The sequence below is a fragment of the Dipteris shenzhenensis genome, chromosome 16 (genome assembly GCF_047967505.1).
Source record: "Dipteris shenzhenensis isolate YYH24624 ecotype China chromosome 16, Dip_SZ_1.0, whole genome shotgun sequence".
In the NCBI taxonomy this organism is placed as follows: domain Eukaryota; kingdom Viridiplantae; phylum Streptophyta; class Polypodiopsida; order Gleicheniales; family Dipteridaceae; genus Dipteris; species Dipteris shenzhenensis.
In genome coordinates this window covers 44,303,771-44,322,330 of record NC_141611.1, presented here as the reverse complement: position 1 = coordinate 44,322,330, position 18,560 = coordinate 44,303,771, and the positions used below count along the sequence as shown (strand labels likewise).

Genomic DNA, 18,560 nt, shown 5'->3' with positions numbered 1-18,560 from the left:
AATGGTTACAATAATATAAAAAGACACCCTACGAGCACGAAAATATTACTACTTAGAGCGGAACAATTTGATTTAAGCAACAATGTCATTTGTTTGACTTCATTTCCAAAGATTCAGAATACAATTCATATAATTCTTCTTCTTCTTTATTCAGTGTTTTAATTTGTCTACGCACTCATATACATGAAATTACATTAAATATTCGTAAATAATTTCAAATTCCACTTTAAGATTTCTATTTATTCTATAGCTAACATTACAATTTATGCATTAACAATTTCTAATTCTAATTTAATATTTTTTTCCGTTATTTCAAAAAAACCTTTCTACATCGCTAATCTAGAATCAATATTTTTCACATTGCGGCCTACCGCACCCTAGTTTATTTATTTTAATGACAACAAAAAAGAGGGAGTTTTGAAGGATGTAAGTAGAGACTAAAGAAGATAGCTAAAGTGTTTATGTCATGGAGGGAAAAAAGGGGGAAAATAATGAAAGCTATTTTGGATGCTTTTCCCTTGGAAGAACCTACTTATGATGTTTTTCTTATGATGCATGACATAATGATCCAAGGGAAAATGAGACATGCTATAAAAAAAATGTCACATCAATGGTTCTCAAGAGTGTGGGAAATAGCACCTTGAGGTTAGAGCATGGAGTGCTATTTCCCTTCGTTCTTACGTATTTCCCTTCCATGACATAAGGCCCATTACATCCACTTCCAAAAAAACGCAAAAGCTTCACGGTCCTCAAAGCAGGAAGCTAAAGAAGGTGAGGGATGGAAAAAGCAAACTGCCAGATTAGTGAACACGCAGTGGCCATAGGTTTGACAGAGCAGACGAGTGCGAGATGAGCAAGCTGTTGTAGAAGGACAGATTGTTAGAGATGAGCAAGGTCGATCAGCACAGAGCATGTTTACCACAGCTTCCGTTCAAAAGAAAAAACAACATCGTTCAAACAGAACCACTTCGTGCACCATCGCCAGCCTTTACAGATCAAGACGCCTATTAAAAAAATTGTAATTTATATTGACAACGAAATGAATTGCAGAAGACAGACCACCACAATTCAAAGATGACAAACAGCCTTGCCTGTATGATTGGCATCATCGATTCCTTTCCCAACATTCTCCATATTTTCCAAAGCAGTAGATTTCACGGAAACAGGGGTGACGGGAGACTGGATTGCCTCAAGACGTACTTTTCGTCAGACCTGAAAACAAGCAAAGACGTCAGAAAAAGCTGAAGGAAGTCGCAAAAGAAGGACGAATTCGTAAAATGAAAGACAAGGAAAGTGAATTACAAATCATGCTTGAAAACCTTTGACGAAGGCGCCAGTGGCCACTGTCAGTATCCATGTAGTCCGTCGAACCTTCCATAACGGCCTTTCTGAGCATGCAGAAGAAATCTAGATACACACAAGCTCTCCAATACTTCGTTGGTCGCTTCATGCTGCCTATATAGCGTAACCAGGCATAACATGAAATCCCTCGGCAAAACATAAAATCTGTGATACCTGCTTCCACATTCATCGTCCGCAATATTCCAGAATTCATTTGGAGAATGAATTCAATCACTGTACGACGAAAGAACGCCGAAATCCATGTCCTCAAGAGCGCATGCAATGAATATGCAAACACAAATGATCTGGAACAAGACAAAATGCCGCCGGAACTCATTCTCTACCCCGGATTCATCATAAACCTTGAGCACAGCTAATCAAACCATTAAACACTCCATCAACATCACCGCCTCCACTACTCCAAAGAAAAACCAAGAAAAATCAATGCACATGCAAACGTACGTACTTAACACACACGTGGGCCAATTAAAAAAAAGAACTTTTTAACATTTTTCAAAAGGCGATTTTCTATTTTCCCCAATTCGAAGGGTAGCTAATAAGGCTACGGTAGAGGCCAAAGAAATTATGAGTTTTTTATTCAATAAAATATTTTAAAGAGAATGGGTGCTAGTTTGTAAGCGAAGTTTGTGAGAGAAGAATTGTCGAAGTGCTGGCTCCGCCCACTTGTAGCTGGGATGTTTGTTCATCTCTCGGATAACATTCTCATCTCTTGAAAACCTGCGCATGGTCTCGGTTATGAGAAACGCGCTAATCAGGTACTCTTGCGGATCCATATATTTTCGTATGTAGTGGAGGCTTGCAGAATCGAGAGCAATGAATATTAGGGTGTTGGCGATGTGGGTAGCATAGGGTTGGAGAGGCACTCCGAGATGCAGTTGAGCGTACTCGAGAGTAGGCAAGAGCAAAGGCGAAGGTATTCTGTCTTCATGGCGAAGAAGCGCAGGCAGGGTTTGTTTCTCGCACCAGATGTGCGAAAAGAGTTGGCGTTCGGGTACTTTAACTTGGCTCCATGAGAGTAGTCCAAACAAAAAGCGGTAGATTTGTTCCCGTTCTTCGCGACATGATGGTTCTTGCTTCGCTAGCACACCCACAAGCAAATCCAGTGCATGCGACTGAGTTCCCATCAGCAGCCTGCAAATGTCCTTCGCATTCTCCTCGCCCTGTGCTCACAAAAGGCGCAAAGTCAGGGAAAGGAGACAACGAAATTGCTTGGATGGAGATGTTTTTTGGAGGAGCGCAAGAAAGCAGACCTTCCATTCGTTCAACCCTCTCAAGAGTTCCGTTCGGACGACTGTGGGAAGGTCGGGCGTGAGCAGTTGAAGAAATAGTGTGGCGGGGGCGGTCAGGTGAAGCTGGAAACGTTCGAGCTGGGGCAAGTTCCGGAATTGGCGGATCAGTGCAAGGTCAGGGCATCCCAGCATGAACACACGCCGGAGCGCTGTGAGTTTGCTAATGTCCGGCATCAAATTGTTCTGAAAATCGAAACCGAGAATTTCCAGGAGCGGGGAGTCGTTCAAGATGGACTTGAGAGCGGGAGTCTGGTGTGACAACAGCTTCTCACATCTATCTATGTAAAGCTCTTTGAGTGACCTTATCCGACCCAAGCCTTGAAAATCGACCAGATTCCGGCAATACGATAAAACCAGGCTTTGCAAGCGCAGTCCATCCGACGGCGACGACACTGGCATGAGCAGCTCGCTATTAATATCATTCCTGATCGTTTGCAGGCTCTCACAATATGAGATTTTGACAGATTTCAGCGATGTTCGTAGCTTCCCCAGCCCATGAACGGCCACCAAATCTTTCAACTGTTCCAAATGCAGCACTTCCAAACCGCGCGACGACGAATCAAGGCTTATCACCTTCAATCCTCCGCATTCCACGAGAATCAACTGTCTCAGATTGCTGAGGTTCGGTAGACAAAACTGCTTCGCAGCCGGCGTTACCTGCAGTGCCACGTTCCTCAATGCCAAAGTCTCCAGCTCGCGGCAAGCGCACTTGAGACCTGAAATTAGCCGGCCACCCACGCTTCCTTTCAGCCAAACGCGTCGTAACCCGCGAGGCAATGGACTCGGAAAAACAATCCCGCTGCAGCTGCTGCAGTAGCTACCAGCCGAGCCCGCCGGCCACTGCAACACCTCCCATTGCACATCACAGTTCTCAAGCCAGATCCAGCCCAGAGAGGAGCAATTGCTCAGTCCCCGAATCACTACCCTTGAATCCGATTCCAGTTCAAGGCTCTTTAGAAGCTTGTTTCCCCGTATCCTTACCTCTCTCAAGCCCCTGTTTCCTGAGAGCTTGAGCACCTCCAGTAGTGGCAATGCCGATAGATCGAGCGTGGACGCACTTTTCCCAAATTTACAGCGGGCAATGGCAACCCTCGATACTTCTCTGCATCCGCTTGTCACCACATCCAACAGCCCTTGATTGAATATAACTGAATCCCGAACCAAGTAATTCAAAGAACTAGCAGCCTCCTCCACGAGCCTTACGGCCATCTCTTTGTGTAAGGCGTAAACTTTGATATTCCCTGGCTTATCGTCGGTCAGAAATGCTCTTCTCTTCAGTACATTAACCCGCTGCGACATGAAACAGGTTCAATGATTTTTCACTTCAGACGAAAGGATCGGAATTTGTTTACGGTAACCAAACGCTTCGCTAATTACCAACATCCGAGTAAGTACCAGATAAAGAAACCTCGATCAGACACAACCTTACCCTTTGGATGAGGTCCTCTTCTTCATCATGCACCACACTCAACCATTCCAATATGCTTTCATTGGAAGGAGCAACCAGAGCAATGTCCAAGAAAGTTTGCTTCTCCCTTCCTGTTAATGCATCATACCCGATCTGAAGGCATTCCAGCACAGACGTTGGAACTGCAGAGGTACCTCTTGTTCGCCACTTTTTCACAATGTTGCGCAACTCGTGAGGTCTCATATCTCTGAGCAGTGCAGCCAATTGGACTAGTAAAAGAGGATGGTAATTAGAGTACGAGGTAGAATCTTCAGTTATACGGCATAAGCACACACAATCTGAGACCACAGTAATTTGCTCGTTTGAGAGTTCCTCAACAACCTCTAGCTTCTCCACAAAAAGTTGGATTGATTCTTCCGCTGTAAGGGAGGGCATTTGGAGCAAGCGTGACTTCACAAGATGCTTCCCGAGCACCTGTTTCAATATCTCTTTGCTACGTCCAAGGACAAGGATTTTGCTTCCCTTGGCAAACCCCTTGTCGAAATACGAAGACGATTCCTCAATGGATTCCACGCCCACGTTATCAACAATGAAAAACACAGGGCTGTCGCAAATATGTTGTTTTAGCAGGTACCGCCCCTGTGACAATGAATTAATTCGCTTACAATCTTTATCTACACTCTTGATTCAATCAAAATCACCCGCTAGGGCGACATTCAATATTCTACTAACGTGACTTACGAATCCTGAATCAAGGGTCAAGAGAAAACTTGCAATATCGTCCTCTAGTAATCGTACATCTTTCACCTATCAACCACGTACAAGGGAAAAAAAGCAAGGTCACTTGGCAGCTTGGAGGAGAAGAGCTTGCCACTTGTCACAAAGGAGGCTTTAGGATGGCTCGATGTGAGAGGAAGCGTTTGATGCGCACACCTCATTTCTTCTTCTTATTCTTCTTCTTCGTCCCATGCTGCTTCGCCATGCATAGTTCCACTCAACGCAGCTATAGTGGCACCCCTCTCAACGCCTCTTCCTCCCCTCTCCTGCTCCATTTCATCAGCTACTCCCTCAGCATCCCTTTCTCCCTAATCGCGACCTCACCCTCCTTGGCGACAGTTTTCCCCCATCCCATGATCCCCTCAAGGACGATCTCTCTTCCCCTCGACCCCCCTTCCCTGTCACGAGGGCAAAGTTTCCCTTAAAATTTTTTTCTCTTTTCTCTTTTCCTTTGCTTCCCGGTTTGATCCCCTACCGGGATCCCAAAGTATCTGCTTGACCTCTGGTTTTGCAACTGCCTTGCTGAGGGGAACTTCACCTGACTCAATGTCCTTCACCTTCACAAAGGTTCCCTGGCCAACAGACGCTCAGAAGAACGGACTAGAACTCCTTCTGAGAGCTACGGCTATGAAGAACCTCTCCTTCGCATAAAGCTTGCTAAAGCGCTGTGTAGCAATAGTAATGCCTGCTACTTGCTCAGGAAACTCAGGACAAGAAGGGGAACACGCCTGTGAAGTCTGATTCCAAAAGCCCCCTCTGTGGCTAGTTGAGACTAACTTTAGCAAACCGGAACTGAACTAGCAGAACCGCCAAAATGAACTGGTCCGCTTCCAAACTTAGCGGACTGTCCACTTTCCAAAAGGATATGCGTCCACCCACGCAGAGAATCAAACCCACGACCTCTCTCCACGCACGCAAGGCGCGAACCACTGAGCCAACTCTTGGTTAATGTAACCAAGCGGTACCACTTAGTTATATTGAGTACTTACCCGAACGCGGGCGCTCCCAAAAGGTTGCGCATCATCGCGCTCGGAATCGAACACAAAACCGCCGGGATCTCACACGCCGTGCCTAAAGTTGGGCTAGCCACGGAGCCTTGTCTTGGTTGGTGTAACCAAGCGGGGCTCCTCGACTATAACGTGTTCTTGAGAGAGAAGTAAAAGGGGATCGGCCCCCTCGTCGACTCACGCTCTGCCTTTGCGCCCGGAATCGAACCCTGACCTCTGCGCTGTAACTCCGAATACCTCATGGCCAGGCTAACCACCGGGGCCGTGGCCTTGCTTGCGTATAGTTCCTGCCCATATGCTTATATAGAAGCATTCGGGCCTTGGAGTTATGGCGACCTCCCCGCCACCATGCACACGTCGAATGGAAGCTCTAGCGCATCGCCACTCCTCTGGGGATCGAAGGGGACTCGTAGAAGAGCTTTGGTAAGCAATGGTACGTGCAGTCGGCCGGTATGAAGCTCCTCGACCCTTTCGTCGTCTTCCGTCCGCTTTCGTCGACGAGTTTCCATCGATGGGCTAGAACTCCGTCGAGTTCGTTCTTGCAATCCGAGGCACGGCTATTATCACAGGCCCGGCCCTGTGATCTTGTTGGCGGGGCGACGCTCTGTACCACGGGCTCACTGAGTGGAGCTATAGAGTCCCTGTACGAAGCTTCCAAAACTTCGACGAGCCAGAATTGCAGGTTCCGTCACTGGACGTCCGTCGACGCGGGTTCTCAAAGACTCGGTTCTCCTCTGCTGGGCTCCGCGGGTCCTGTAACTTGGTAGGCGATGTAATTAGGAAGGTCTTCAGACCCTCACGAGGTCCTGGGTCGAATGGCTCAAGACATGGGGCGCACGGCTCTCTGCATCGGCCAAAAGATCTTCTGAGACAACACCTCGAAGATCACTGGGCCTCCCACGAGCTACCCATTGAGCCCACTGGTATGCTCCTTCCTTAGGCCAAGGGAAGCCCTCCAAGGAGAGCTTCCGAAAAGACCTGCACACTCAGAACTCATTGAAGGGGAAGGGAGCGTTGCTTGCAACCTATCTACCTCAACGCTTTGGAAACCCATACACAGAGAAGACGCTTGTATATTATTTCCAAAAGGAAGAGGCCCTGTGGTCAAAACGCCACAGGGTGAAGATTACATTGAAGCATCTCTCAGATGCAAGATCCTCACAACACTCTCTCAGGATTCTGGATAGAGGTCACAGCTCTCGTTTCATCTCCAAGCTACCCTCTGACAGTCGTCTTTTTGGAATCCTTGTGTTTGTGAAGTGTATCGATTTTTGGAGGGAGTCTTCCCTTGGTTCAAACGACCAGCCGCCCCTCTTCAAGGCTACCATTCCTCCTCAGTGCCATGGTTGGGAATCCAATCATACCATGGGCTGCTCCCCTTGGTTGGATCCTAAGGTTATGTCAAAGGGCTGCTCCCCCTTGACCCAAAAGAAGGCAAGGATTTTCTCCTTGCTGTCGATGTCGAATCCAAAGGTATTGATGAAGGAGAGGTGGACTGAGACTCAATCCCTTGTCAACGGGCCACCCGTTACATTCCCCCCCTTTTACTCTTACTCCCCCGCTTCTTTAGAAAGGGGTGTGAATCATTGTAGCCGCGCACGATGTCCACGAACCGCCATAGAGAAGGTTCCATCCTCCATGAGTCTTCACTTGAAGGCTGCTCCCTCCAGTGACAATGGTACAGCCTGTTAGGCCCGAACTGATTCGGTCTATCACGGTGTGCCATGATACTCTCAAGGTCTTCACCCTCTCCAGGATCCATTACGAGAGCTGGACCTCTATTCCGCTGCTCACGGGCTGGATCATCATCTTCATGAGCACCCTGCAACATGGAAACATGAAAGGTGGGATGAATGTGTAGATGGGGAGGAAGTTGTAGACAATAGGCCAGCTTGCCTACCCTCTCAAGGATCTCATATGGCCCGTCGTACCTACATGCAAGATGATCCGTGAGCTCCTTGGGCATGCTGAACTGGTCAGGGTTGAGTTTGAGATAGACCTTCTCGCCAACCTCGCACTCCACATGCCTCCTCTTCCTATCTGCAAATTTCTTCATCCTGTCCTGAGCTCTACCCAGCTGCTCCCGGGCAGATTTAAGCCTTGTTACCCACTCCTCGTGGAAGGCACCACCTGCTGGAGCTACTCCCCCTGCAGTAGGTAACACTGATGCTTCCCCCGGAGCCAAAGGTTGATACCCATAGGCCAACTCGAAGGAGGAAAACCCAGTAGATGAATGCTGCCAACTGTTATAGCAGAATTCTACTGCATCTAGATGAACATACCAGTCAGTTTGATCTCCTTGGACATAGTGCCTGAGAAAGTCCTCCACAAATTGGTTTGTCTTCTCAGTTTGCCCGTCAGACTGAGGGTGATATGAGCTGCTAAACACGAGCTTCGTCCCACACATTGCAAACAGAGTGCTCCAGAAAGTGCCAGTAAATCTCCCATCTCTGTCAGACATGATCTCCTTTGGTAGCCCATGGTGTTTGACTACAAACTTAAAGAAGAGCCTTGCTGTTGCTTGGGCATCCAAAGTACCCTTGTATGGAATGAAGTGGGCAAGCTTTGTGAGTCTACAAACCACCACAAATATGCCCGTATATCCTTCACTGTTCTAGATAGGTTATGAAGTCCATGGAGACACTCTCCCATGGTTTGGACGGAATGTCTAGGGTTTGAAGAAGCCCTGCTGGTTTCATCCTTTCAGCCTTGTCTTGCCCACAAATGTGATAAGTCCTCACATAGACATCCACATCCCTCTCCATTAGTGGCCACCAAAAATTTCTTGAGAGCAACTCAAGAGTCTTTTCCTGTCCTGGATGGCCTGCCCACTGTGGCTCATAATGCTCCTGGATCATTCTCTTTCTCAAGCCTCCCACGCATGGAACATAAACTCTACGTTGCTTGAAATAGATGACCCCATCACATACCTCGATGTGTGCCCGCTTTGCTTCAGTCCCAAGTACCTTCTTGGCAAATTCATCCTCTCCATACCCTGTTTTGATCTCCTCCAAAACTGTTGACCCATGCAGAATCTGGACTGCAGCCAAGGAGGGGATTCGAGAGAGGGCATCCACCGCTACATTCTCCTTGCCGGGCTTGTACTTGATCTCGAAGTCGAAGTTGGCTAGAAAATCCTGCCACCTTGCTTGCTTGGGAGACAGCTTGGGCTGTGTCACAAAATAGGATGTTGTGACATTATCTGTGAAAACAGAGAATTGACTGCCCAAGAGGTAATGCTTCCAAGTCCTCAAGCAATGCACCACCGCTGTCATTTCCTTGTCGTGAGTAGGGTAACGGGTCTCCCTATCAATCAGCTTCTGACTCTCGAAGGCTTTAGGATGCCCGTCTTGTAGGAGGACATCTCCTATGGCAAAATCTGAGGCATCTGTCTGCACTTCAAAGGGTCTCTCAAAGTTTGGAAGTGCTAGGACTGGCTGGCTGCTCACAGCCTCCTTCAATTTCTGAAAAGCATTCTCATGCTTAGGACCCCACTTCCACGGTGTGTCTTTTCTTGTGAGATTGGTGATAGGAGCTGTGATCTCACTGTACATATCAATGAATGTCCTATAGAAAGAGGCTAACCCGTTGAATGCCCACACATCATGCACACTCCTTGGAGTAGGCCACTCTACTATAGCTTTCACCTTGCTCTCATCCATCATGAACCATTCATGAGTGTTGAGAAGGTCGCCCGGGCATTGGTTAACCCAAAAGTCAGAACCTTCCAATCATATGAGCCATACTTGGTCCTCATAGTGGTCTTTTCCACATCAGCTTCTGCAATTCTGATCTGATGGTACCCGGACCTTAGATCTATCTTTGTGAAATACCGTGCATGCACTAGAGAATCAAATAACTCTCATGTTGGGAAGGGGATACCAGTTCTTAACAGTAACCTTGTTGAGGGCCCGGTAGTCCACACATAGACGCAAGTCTCCTACCTTCTTCTTGACAAAGAGAACGGGTGCTCTGTATGGGGATTTTGAGGGCTGGATAAATCCTGCCTCAAGCAACTCTTGCAACTGCACCTTCAGCTCCTTGTTCTCTTCTTGTGACAACGGGTAGGGTGCCTTGGCTGGAGGGTCTGAACCTGGGTATACCTCTATCCTATGGTCAATCTCCCGCTTTGGAGGAAGCTCCCTTGGAAGCTTCTCGAGTAGGATATCAGCATACTCTGTCAGTAGGGCCTGAACCTCATGTGGTACATGTCTTTTGGATGAAGCTGAATTCTCCTCATGCTCTTTGATGACCACTAGGTAGGCTTGATTACCCTTCCTTACTGCTTTCTTTAACTGCATGGCTGAGAGGAGTTGGGGCAAAGGGCCTCCCTTTTCCTTGATGCTTTTACCACCTCCCAACCTCCATCTTTGCAGAAAACTAGCTGCTCATCATGGCTATTGATGAGTACCCTGTTGGCTCTCAACCACGTTTGCCCAAACACTATGTCAAAGTCATCCATCTCTACCACAGAAAATTCTGACCTGTTAGAACAGCCTCCCACTTGGACACTTACCCCTTTGGCCACCTTTGCAACTGCTTGTCCCGGGGTATTCACGGTCTTCATGACTTTTCCTTTACTGATTTCAGCCTTCAGCCCGATCTCCTTGGCTTTCTTGGAGGTGATGAAGTTATGGCTGGCCCCACTGTCCACCATAGCCCGCACTAGGTGTCCATTTACTGTTGCAGTAACAAACAGCAAATTTGAGGATACCTTGTCCTCACTCATTGCTCCTAGAAGCTGAAGGGGTGTCATGGTTTGAGTGGGCTGTTCATTCTCTGTTTCCTGGATAGTCTGCAGTGACTGTCTCATAGGGCAGTCCCTAGCAAAGTGGGCTCCCGTGCAAATGTAACATCCACTTCCCTTGGGGGCTGAAAGACTCGATGAAGCCTTCACTGATCCCACACTACTCTTGGGCTGAGTAGTGTTCACTTTTCCTTTGCCTTTTTGAGCGGTAGTAAACTTAGGTTTGGCTTGCTCAACTGAAACCTCTCCCATAGGGCGGTACTTCTTCTTGGAGCCAAACCGCTTGAATTTCTTCTTCTTGAATGGGGGAATCCCTTGTCCACTTGGCTTGGGCTTGGCTTGAGCTTGTCTCTCACCACCGTGTTGTTTCTCTTGCCAATCGGTAAGGCGGTCTGCTACCTCGTAAGCTTCAGCCACCGTCTTTACATGCTCCCTCATGAGCTCATCATGTGCCCAAGGCCTCAGCCTTTTGATGAAGTAGTACAATCGATCGGCCTCACTCATCTCCTTGATCTGTAGCATAAGGGAGGAGTGAGCTTTGATGAAGTCCCTTAGGGTTCTGGTGTGTTTGAGACTGTTCCTGGCATCCCGAGCCTTCCATTCAATGTCGGAGGGCAGAAATTGCAACCTCAGCCTTTGTGAGAGCTCCTCCCATGTGGAAATTATGTAGGTGTTGTGGTTGGTTCTCTCGTCCTCCTCGTAATTTCTCCACCAAAGCTTAGCATCGTCCACCAAATAGGTTGAGGCATGAAACACTTGCTCTTGGGGCTCGACTATCTTGGCAAGGGCAAGGTATTGTTGCATGTCATAGATGAAGTTCTCCAATACCTTTACCTCTCGTGTGCCCTTGTATGGTTCGGGCTCCTTAAGCTTGACCCGATGCCTTCCGGATGGTTCAATCCCATTATCCTTGATTAGCTTGCTCATCACATGAGCAAGCTCTATCTTTGCTTCTGAGAGTTGCTACTGTAACAACCCCTGGCTAGCCTGCAACTCACTAAGAGCAAGCTCTATGGCCTCAAGCCTTGCGTCATGTTCTCGGAACTTGATCTTGGTCCGACTCCTAGTATTGCTTGGCTCAGCACCATTTACCTCATTTGAATCACCCATGATGAGAAGATGGCCTTCGAATGGGCTGGACTATCTGTCTGAGAAAATACACATGGTGGGAGAAAACTGTCAACTCACTTGACTTCCCAAAAATCTATCAAGCTGATACCTTTGGTGAACTGACTCTGCTGAGTTCCTTTAGCTCTGATACCAATGTCACGAGGGCAAAGTTTCCCTAAATTTTTTTTCTCTTTTCTCTTTTCCTTTGATCCCCGATTTGGTCCCCTACCGAGATCCCAAAGTATCTCCTTGACCTCTAGTTTTGCAATTGCCTTGCTGAGGGGAACTTCACCTGACTCAATGTCCTTCACCTTCACTGAGGGGAACTTCACTTGACTCAATGTCCTTCACCTTCACAAAGGTTCCCTGGCCAACAGACGCTCAAAAGAACGGAGTAGAACTCCTTCTGAGAGCTATGGCTATGAAGAACCTCTCCTTCGCATAAAGCTTGCCGAAGCGCCGTGTAGCAAAAATAATGCTTGCTACTTGCTCAAGAAACTCAGGACAAGAAGGGGAACACGCCTGTGAAGTCTGATTCCAAAAGCCCCCTCTGTGGCTAGTTGAGACTAACTTTAGCAAACTGAAACTAAACTAGCAGAACCGCCAAAATGAATTGGCCCACCTCCAAACTTAGCAGACTTTCCACTTTCCAAAAGGAAATGTGTCCACCCATGCAGAGAATCGAACCCACGACCTCTCTCCACGCACGCGAGGTGCAAACCACTGAGCCAACTCTTGGTTAATGTAACCAAGCGGTACCACTTAGTTATATTGAGTACTTACCCGAACGCGGACGCTCCCAAAAGGTTTGCACATCACCGCGCTCGAAATCGAACACAGAACCGTCGGGATCTCACACACCGCACCTAAAGTTGGGCTAGCCACAGAGCCTTGTCTTGGTTGGTGTAACCAAGCGGAGCTCCTTGACTATAATGTGTTCTTGAGAGAGAAGTAAAAGGGGGTTGGCCCCCTCGTCGACTCGCGCTCTGCCTCTGCCCCCGGAATCGAAACCTTGACCTCTACGCTGTAACTCCGAATACCTCATGGCTCGGCTAACCACCAGGGCCGTGGCCTTGCTTGCGTATAGTTCGTGCCCATATGCTTATATAGAAGCATTCGGGCCTTGGAGTTATGGCGACCTCCCCGCTACCATGCACATGTCGAATGGAAGCTCTGGCGCGTCACCACTCCTCTGGGGATCGAAGGGGACTCATAGAAGAGCTTTGGTAAGCAATGGTACGTGCAGTCGGCCGGTATGAAGCTCCTCGACCCTTTCGTCGTCTTCCGTCCGCTTCCATCGACGAGTTTCCGTCGATGGGCTAGAACTCCGTCGAGTTCATTCTTGCAATCCGAGGCATGGCTATTATCACAGGCCCGGCCCTGTGATCTTGTTGGCGGGGCGACGCTCTGTACCAACGGGCTCGCTGAGTGGAGCTATAGAGTCCCTGTACGAAGCTTCCAAAGCTTGGATGAGCCAGAACTGCAAGTTCGGTCACTGGACGTCCGTCGACGCGGGTTCTCAGAGACGCAGTTCTCCTTCGTCTAGGCTCCGCGGGTCCTGTAACTTGGTAGGTGAGGTAATTAGGAAGGTCTTCAGACCCTCACGAGGTCCTGGGTCGAATGGCTCAGAACATGGGGCACACGGCTCTCTGCATCGGCCAAAAGATCTTCTGAGACAGCACCTCGAAGATCACTGTGCCTCCCACGACCTACCAATCGAGCTGCCCACTGGTATGCTCCTTTCTTAGGCCAAGGGGAAGCCCTGGCTCCAAGGAGAGCTTCCGAAAAGACCTGCACACTCATAACTCGTTGAAGGGGAAGGGAGCGTTGCTTGCAACCTATCTACCTCAACGCTTAGGAAACCCATACAAAGAGAAGACGCTTGTATATTATTTCCAAAAGGAAGAGGCCATGTGGTCAAAACGCCACAGGGTGAAGATTACATTGAAGCATCTCTCAGATGCAAGATTCTCACAACACTTTCTCAGGATTCTGGATAGAGCTCACAGCTCTGGTTTCATCTCCAAGCTACCCTCTGGCAGTCGTCTTTTTCGAATCCTTGTGTTTGTGAAGTGTATCGATTTTTAGAGGGAGTCTTCCCTTGGTTCAAACGACCAGCCGCCCCTCTTCAAGGCTGCCATTCCTCCTTGAGTACTACTGTACATTTATCAACCCCGAATATTGGGCTACTTATACAGGAAGAGAAACAGCCACGCAGAAGTACATTTGCACACCTATGGCAATACATAAGCGAAGAGCTTTGGCCTCACTTCGCACCCGATCACACCAGCTGCAGATTGAAATAGGAGGATGGAAAGATATGCCAAAAGAGAGCAGAATATGCCAATTATGTGACCGGGGAATGGCAGAAGTTGAAGAACACATGGTAATGATATGCCCTTACTATACTCACATCCGGAAAGCATTTAGCTCTCTTCTGGAGGGACATAACAGACTGGCTGATATGCTACATAGCGGGTCACCCCCAGCTTTAGGAACGTTTGTCTATAAGCTTTTCAAGCACAGGAACTCACCTAAGACATAAAGATAGTTTCTCTTAATACCCTCCCTTCCAAGGGAGGAGTCTTTGTGTACGAGGATTTTGTATTGCTCAGGTCCCATAGGCCGATTTTTGGTCTTCAGAGGACGATAATATATTCTTCTTCTTCTTCTTCTCCGACAGCCACTTGTCAAGAGCCAATCAATTCAAACTTCCCGTTTGAATTAAGCCCTCTAGAGCCATGGTTGGGAATCCAATCATACCATGGGCTGCTCCCCTTGGTTGGATCCTAAGGTCATGTCAAAGGGCTGCTCCCCCTTGACCCAAAAGAGGGCAAGGATTTTCTCCTTGTTGTCGATGTCGAATCCAAAGGTGTTGATGAAGGAGGGGTGGACTGAGACTCAGTCCTTTGTCAACGGGCCACCCGTTACATTCCCCTCTCCCCAACCCATGGATCTTTGCTTCTCCCCCGGCCGCCCCCGATCCCCCACCCTCGACGCTCAAAATGAATCTGGAGCTATGCTTTGTTTGAAGCTTGGGCGCCGCCATAGCCCGGTGGACTTCACCAAGAATGTTGATGCTACTTGCGAGCATGGGCTTGGAGTGGAAGGCAGCGGGCAGCATGATTCCATGATCGGAAGCTACTCCAACACGCATTCTTGCGTCAGCTACAACGGCAACAGCATGTCCAGCAGTGAATCGCCAGTTGGGTCGCCGTTGTTACTCGACATGACCAGAGTCGTGCAAGAATTCTTTCCGTCATACCAAGAAGAGGAAATCTGGCCATTCGATTCAGGGGGAGCAATGGATGTCTTCTCCTCTGATGATTTTAGAATATATGAATTCAAGGTCAGGAGGTGCATGAGACCAGGGAACCACGATTGGACGGAGTGTCCATTTGCGCATCCGAGAGAGAAAGCACGAAGGAGAGACCCTCGCACCAAAATTGCCTTTTTGTTGGCCTCAATCGCGCCTCACCCTGTTTGTGGTTCCACAGTCGTCGACGTGCATCTTGGCTGCTTTATGCTCTTGGCCCCACCTTAGAAAGCTTCTGGGAGATGGGTCTCGATCCTATCACCCACAAACCTATCTCTCAGCTCCTGGCTGACTTAGCGGGCAGCATAACCTTGCCCAAGCGAAACGAGATCGGAGAAGCCACTCTGGGATGCTTCAAAGACAACATGTTGAACGTGCTCATGCGAAAACGGAATGACCAGCAGCTCCCCTCCTCGCCAACTATCTCATTTGATCCCCTTAGTCACACTCAGCAGACATGGGAGAGTCAAATCAACTCCCCCATCTTCAAGTCGCGGCTGTGGTAGATTCCTCCAATACGATCTGACCGGCCTGCGAGCAGAAACGGATGCTTTCACGCAAAAGATCAAGACAGGCTTATCAACAGCTATTCAATCAAAGCCTGCGCCAGTTCCAACTTTCGTAAGTTTCCCATGCGGTCCGATGAGTGGTGTAAGGTCAGCTAGCGGCTCACTTGCACGCAGCATAGTGACCATGCAAGGTCAGAAGGGTTGTCTCCTGCCTTCACAGGACGTTTCTCCACCCCTGATCAGTTTGTATTCGATCAGGATCAATACTCAAAGTCCATGCTAGACATGCTTTTGGACCCCAACAGATCGAATCTTCCCTCGGTACAGACGTATGAGTCGAAGGGATGCTTCAATAGTTTGAATTCGATAAGATCAAGGTCCACTTTAGCAACTGCCATCGGAAGTTTGCCCGATGTGCCGAAGCATCAAGACATGCAAGGGATGCAGCAGTCCCAATTCACAGCCTCGGATCATTTATCGGAATTCTCCACCAACAGCATCACTTCATGACAACCTTGCTACAGCAACAAACAGGTAATCAGGGCATGCAGCAGCCCTCAGGAATATCTGCACAAGGAAAGCTGTTGCTGCAGTAATGCTACAGAACTCCAGGATAGAAACAATTGCATGGAGTCCAACTTACTGCAGAACTCCAGGACAGAAACAATTGCATGGAGTCCAAGTTGCAGTGGAAGCAGCTCCAGCAACACAAACCTTATTCCAGCAATGGATCAGGCTTCATCTCTGGAGGACGTGCTGAGTTCCGATGCTCTTCTCTGGGATTTCTCAGAGCTTGGCTCCATGGTCTCTTGAATCCTATAACGTATCTGTTTAGGCGTGAAGGTTTTGCTATTAATAATTTGTTGATTTCAGATTTGATGTTCGAAAAAAAACATTGGAATATTGTAAGCCTCGAGTCAGTTGATTTAAATTGAATTATGAACATGAATATATAAGAATTGGCCTTTCAGCCATTCATCGATTTATTCGGGTTCTTTAGGCGATGTTTCTCACTGGCAGCTCTTTGAGCTATTTTTAACCTATTAACCATGGACAAAGGGAACAAAAAGCAAGGACACATGGCAGCTTGGAGGAGAAGAGCCTGCCATGTGTCACAAGGAAGGAGCTCTTGGATGGAGGCTTTGAGTGGGGAGCAGGTGGAAAGACAAGAGGCAACTTTGGGAGGAAGGAAGAGATCGAAGGTCAATGGAATGAAGGAGATGGAAGTTCACCTTTGGGAATGGAAGGTCAATGGAATGGAGGAGATGGAAGTTCACCTTTGGGAATGGAAGGTGATAGAGCCATGGGTTAAGACTTAGCCAAATTTTCAAAAGCCAATCCAAATATGCAAGGTTAATTGATTAGCAATTTAAGAACCAATAGCAAACGAGGAAAAAGCAGAGAAGCTATACCTGCGCGACGTCAACCGCACTATCGACAAGCGCATGCGATACATTTGTCAACGCTTTTAAAATCTTTTTAATTCTTTGAAGCTCTTTTTCTTTGCTCTGAGAGCGTCCAGAATCGAGCTCAATGTGACAGACTTTCATTTCGAACTCAGGATTACTGTAAAAGTTCAGCAAAGCGGGGCACAAAAAAGTTTTGCCTGTTCCTCCCATTCCATATATTCCAAGGATACGCTCACCTCTAGGCGCAGCTTCTAAAAATCCTTGTGAAAACGCATCCTTGACGACCTGAACAACAAACAGATGTCAATATTACACTAATTTGAAGCTAGATCTAGATCATTATCAAGGGCCGCGTGCGGCTCAAATTGCGTTTGTATCTTACTTGACAGAGTCGTTGTTTTCCAACAACTCCAGAATCGTCCCAGCGAATGTCAGGACTAACGAGCTTTGATATGCAGCGAACTACTTGTTCTCTATAACTCCTTTCGCTTTGATTGCTTCTCCGGAACTCTACGCCGTTCGTGTCACCGATTACTTTCAGAGCGTTTTTCCACTTTGGGAGATGCACCTTGAGATCACAGTCTAGCGAAGAGGGCCCTTCAGATTCCTTTTGCTTCCATCGATTCCATTCATTGAACCATTTCTGCTGTCTCTCCTTCTCTTTGTATTGTTGGACGGTGAGTTTGTAGAACAGAGGCAGTAGCTTTGTTTGGGATTCAACGCAAGCTGCTAGTTCCAACATCGGATTCTTGTTTCGTAGAAAGAACTCCTCGGATAAAATGAATACAGCAACACGGCACTCCCTCGCAACTCCTAAGATATTTTTCATGCTAACAGTGGTTGCTTTGGGTAAACTCTCTTGATCCACAAAAGCTGAAGCAGCATAACCGTTCTCCAACAAGTCATTATACAGTTCGAGAACAAATTCTTTGTCTGCCCCACTGTGACTGAGGAAGATGGAACCTCGGATCTTGAGATCTTTGGGCTCCCTGCAACCGAATTAGATGCCAATCCGAATACTCAATCTTGTCTGATTTGCGTGTTTAATTAACTAGAGCAAGGACTCTCGATCGTAATTATAAGATACACATGAGCACTTACCGCTCTGCGACCGTAGCGATTTCCGTTATCTCCACCATGTTGGATTACCAGAAGCACCAATCTACGTCCGGACAATGCCAACAAACCCAACTTCAGACTAGTTGCTATAACTCGATGGAAATCCAAAGCAAAGCAGTAAGGCAGGGAAGTGATGAGCTCTTACGCAGCAACCACAGCATTGAGCTCGATCGATAGCCGGGTCAACTGCAAAGAAGAGAAAATATGGAGTGCAAGGGGTGCTGTACGTGCGAGCTCGAGAAAAAGAGTGACACGTGAACCGTAAGAATCCAAGGAGCTCGTTGTAAAGATGGAAATTGCAGCCGTAGACCTCCAAAGCTGGTCCATTGAAATTTTCCGTAGGTGATTGACCACACACCAAGCCCAGTTTATTCCTCCCGCCATGAAGATGTGGCAAGGTATGGGAGGTTCAAGTCACACCGGCCCCTACACAATACATGCTTTCAACAATGTAAACCTCCGAGCTGGGGGTCATGGCTGCCCCCTTTTTTTAAGGATCCAATAAGC

At 47.9% G+C, this 18,560-nt stretch overlaps 1 protein-coding gene across 2 annotated transcripts; it reads right to left on the bottom strand.

Moving 5' to 3' along the window:
• Positions 1–1,913: 1,913 nt before the first annotated feature.
• On the bottom strand, positions 1,914–18,369 carry LOC147893011 (disease resistance protein Roq1-like). 2 transcript variants are annotated; one of them, XM_087387371.1, is made up of 6 exons: positions 18,036–18,369; positions 17,317–17,923; positions 16,938–17,219; positions 4,081–4,698; positions 2,613–3,941; positions 1,914–2,522 (listed from the first exon to the last, which is right to left on the bottom strand). In XM_087387371.1, the coding sequence occupies exons 1-6, from the start codon at positions 18,071–18,073 to the stop codon at positions 1,953–1,955; spliced, it is 3,444 nt and encodes a 1,147-aa protein (XP_087243497.1). In that variant the 5' UTR covers positions 18,074–18,369; the 3' UTR covers positions 1,914–1,952. The 2 variants fall into 2 exon arrangements, with proteins under 2 accessions (XP_087243497.1, XP_087243498.1); XM_087387372.1 differs by lacking the exon at positions 4,081–4,698.
• Between the last annotated feature and the right edge of the window lie 191 nt (positions 18,370–18,560).

Bases quoted from the DNA above. Each gene is read 5' to 3' on its own strand.
- LOC147893011 (XM_087387371.1), bottom strand. From the start codon at position 18,073: ATGGTGGAGATAACGGAAATCGCTACGGTCGCAGAGCG. The intron at 17,924-18,035 runs GTAAGTGCTCAT...ATTCGGTTGCAG, and splicing joins ATCGCTACGGTCGCAGAGCG to GGAGCCCAAAGATCTCAAGA. The intron at 17,220-17,316 runs GTAAGATACAAA...TTTGTTGTTCAG, and splicing joins GAAAACAACGACTCTGTCAA to GTCGTCAAGGATGCGTTTTC.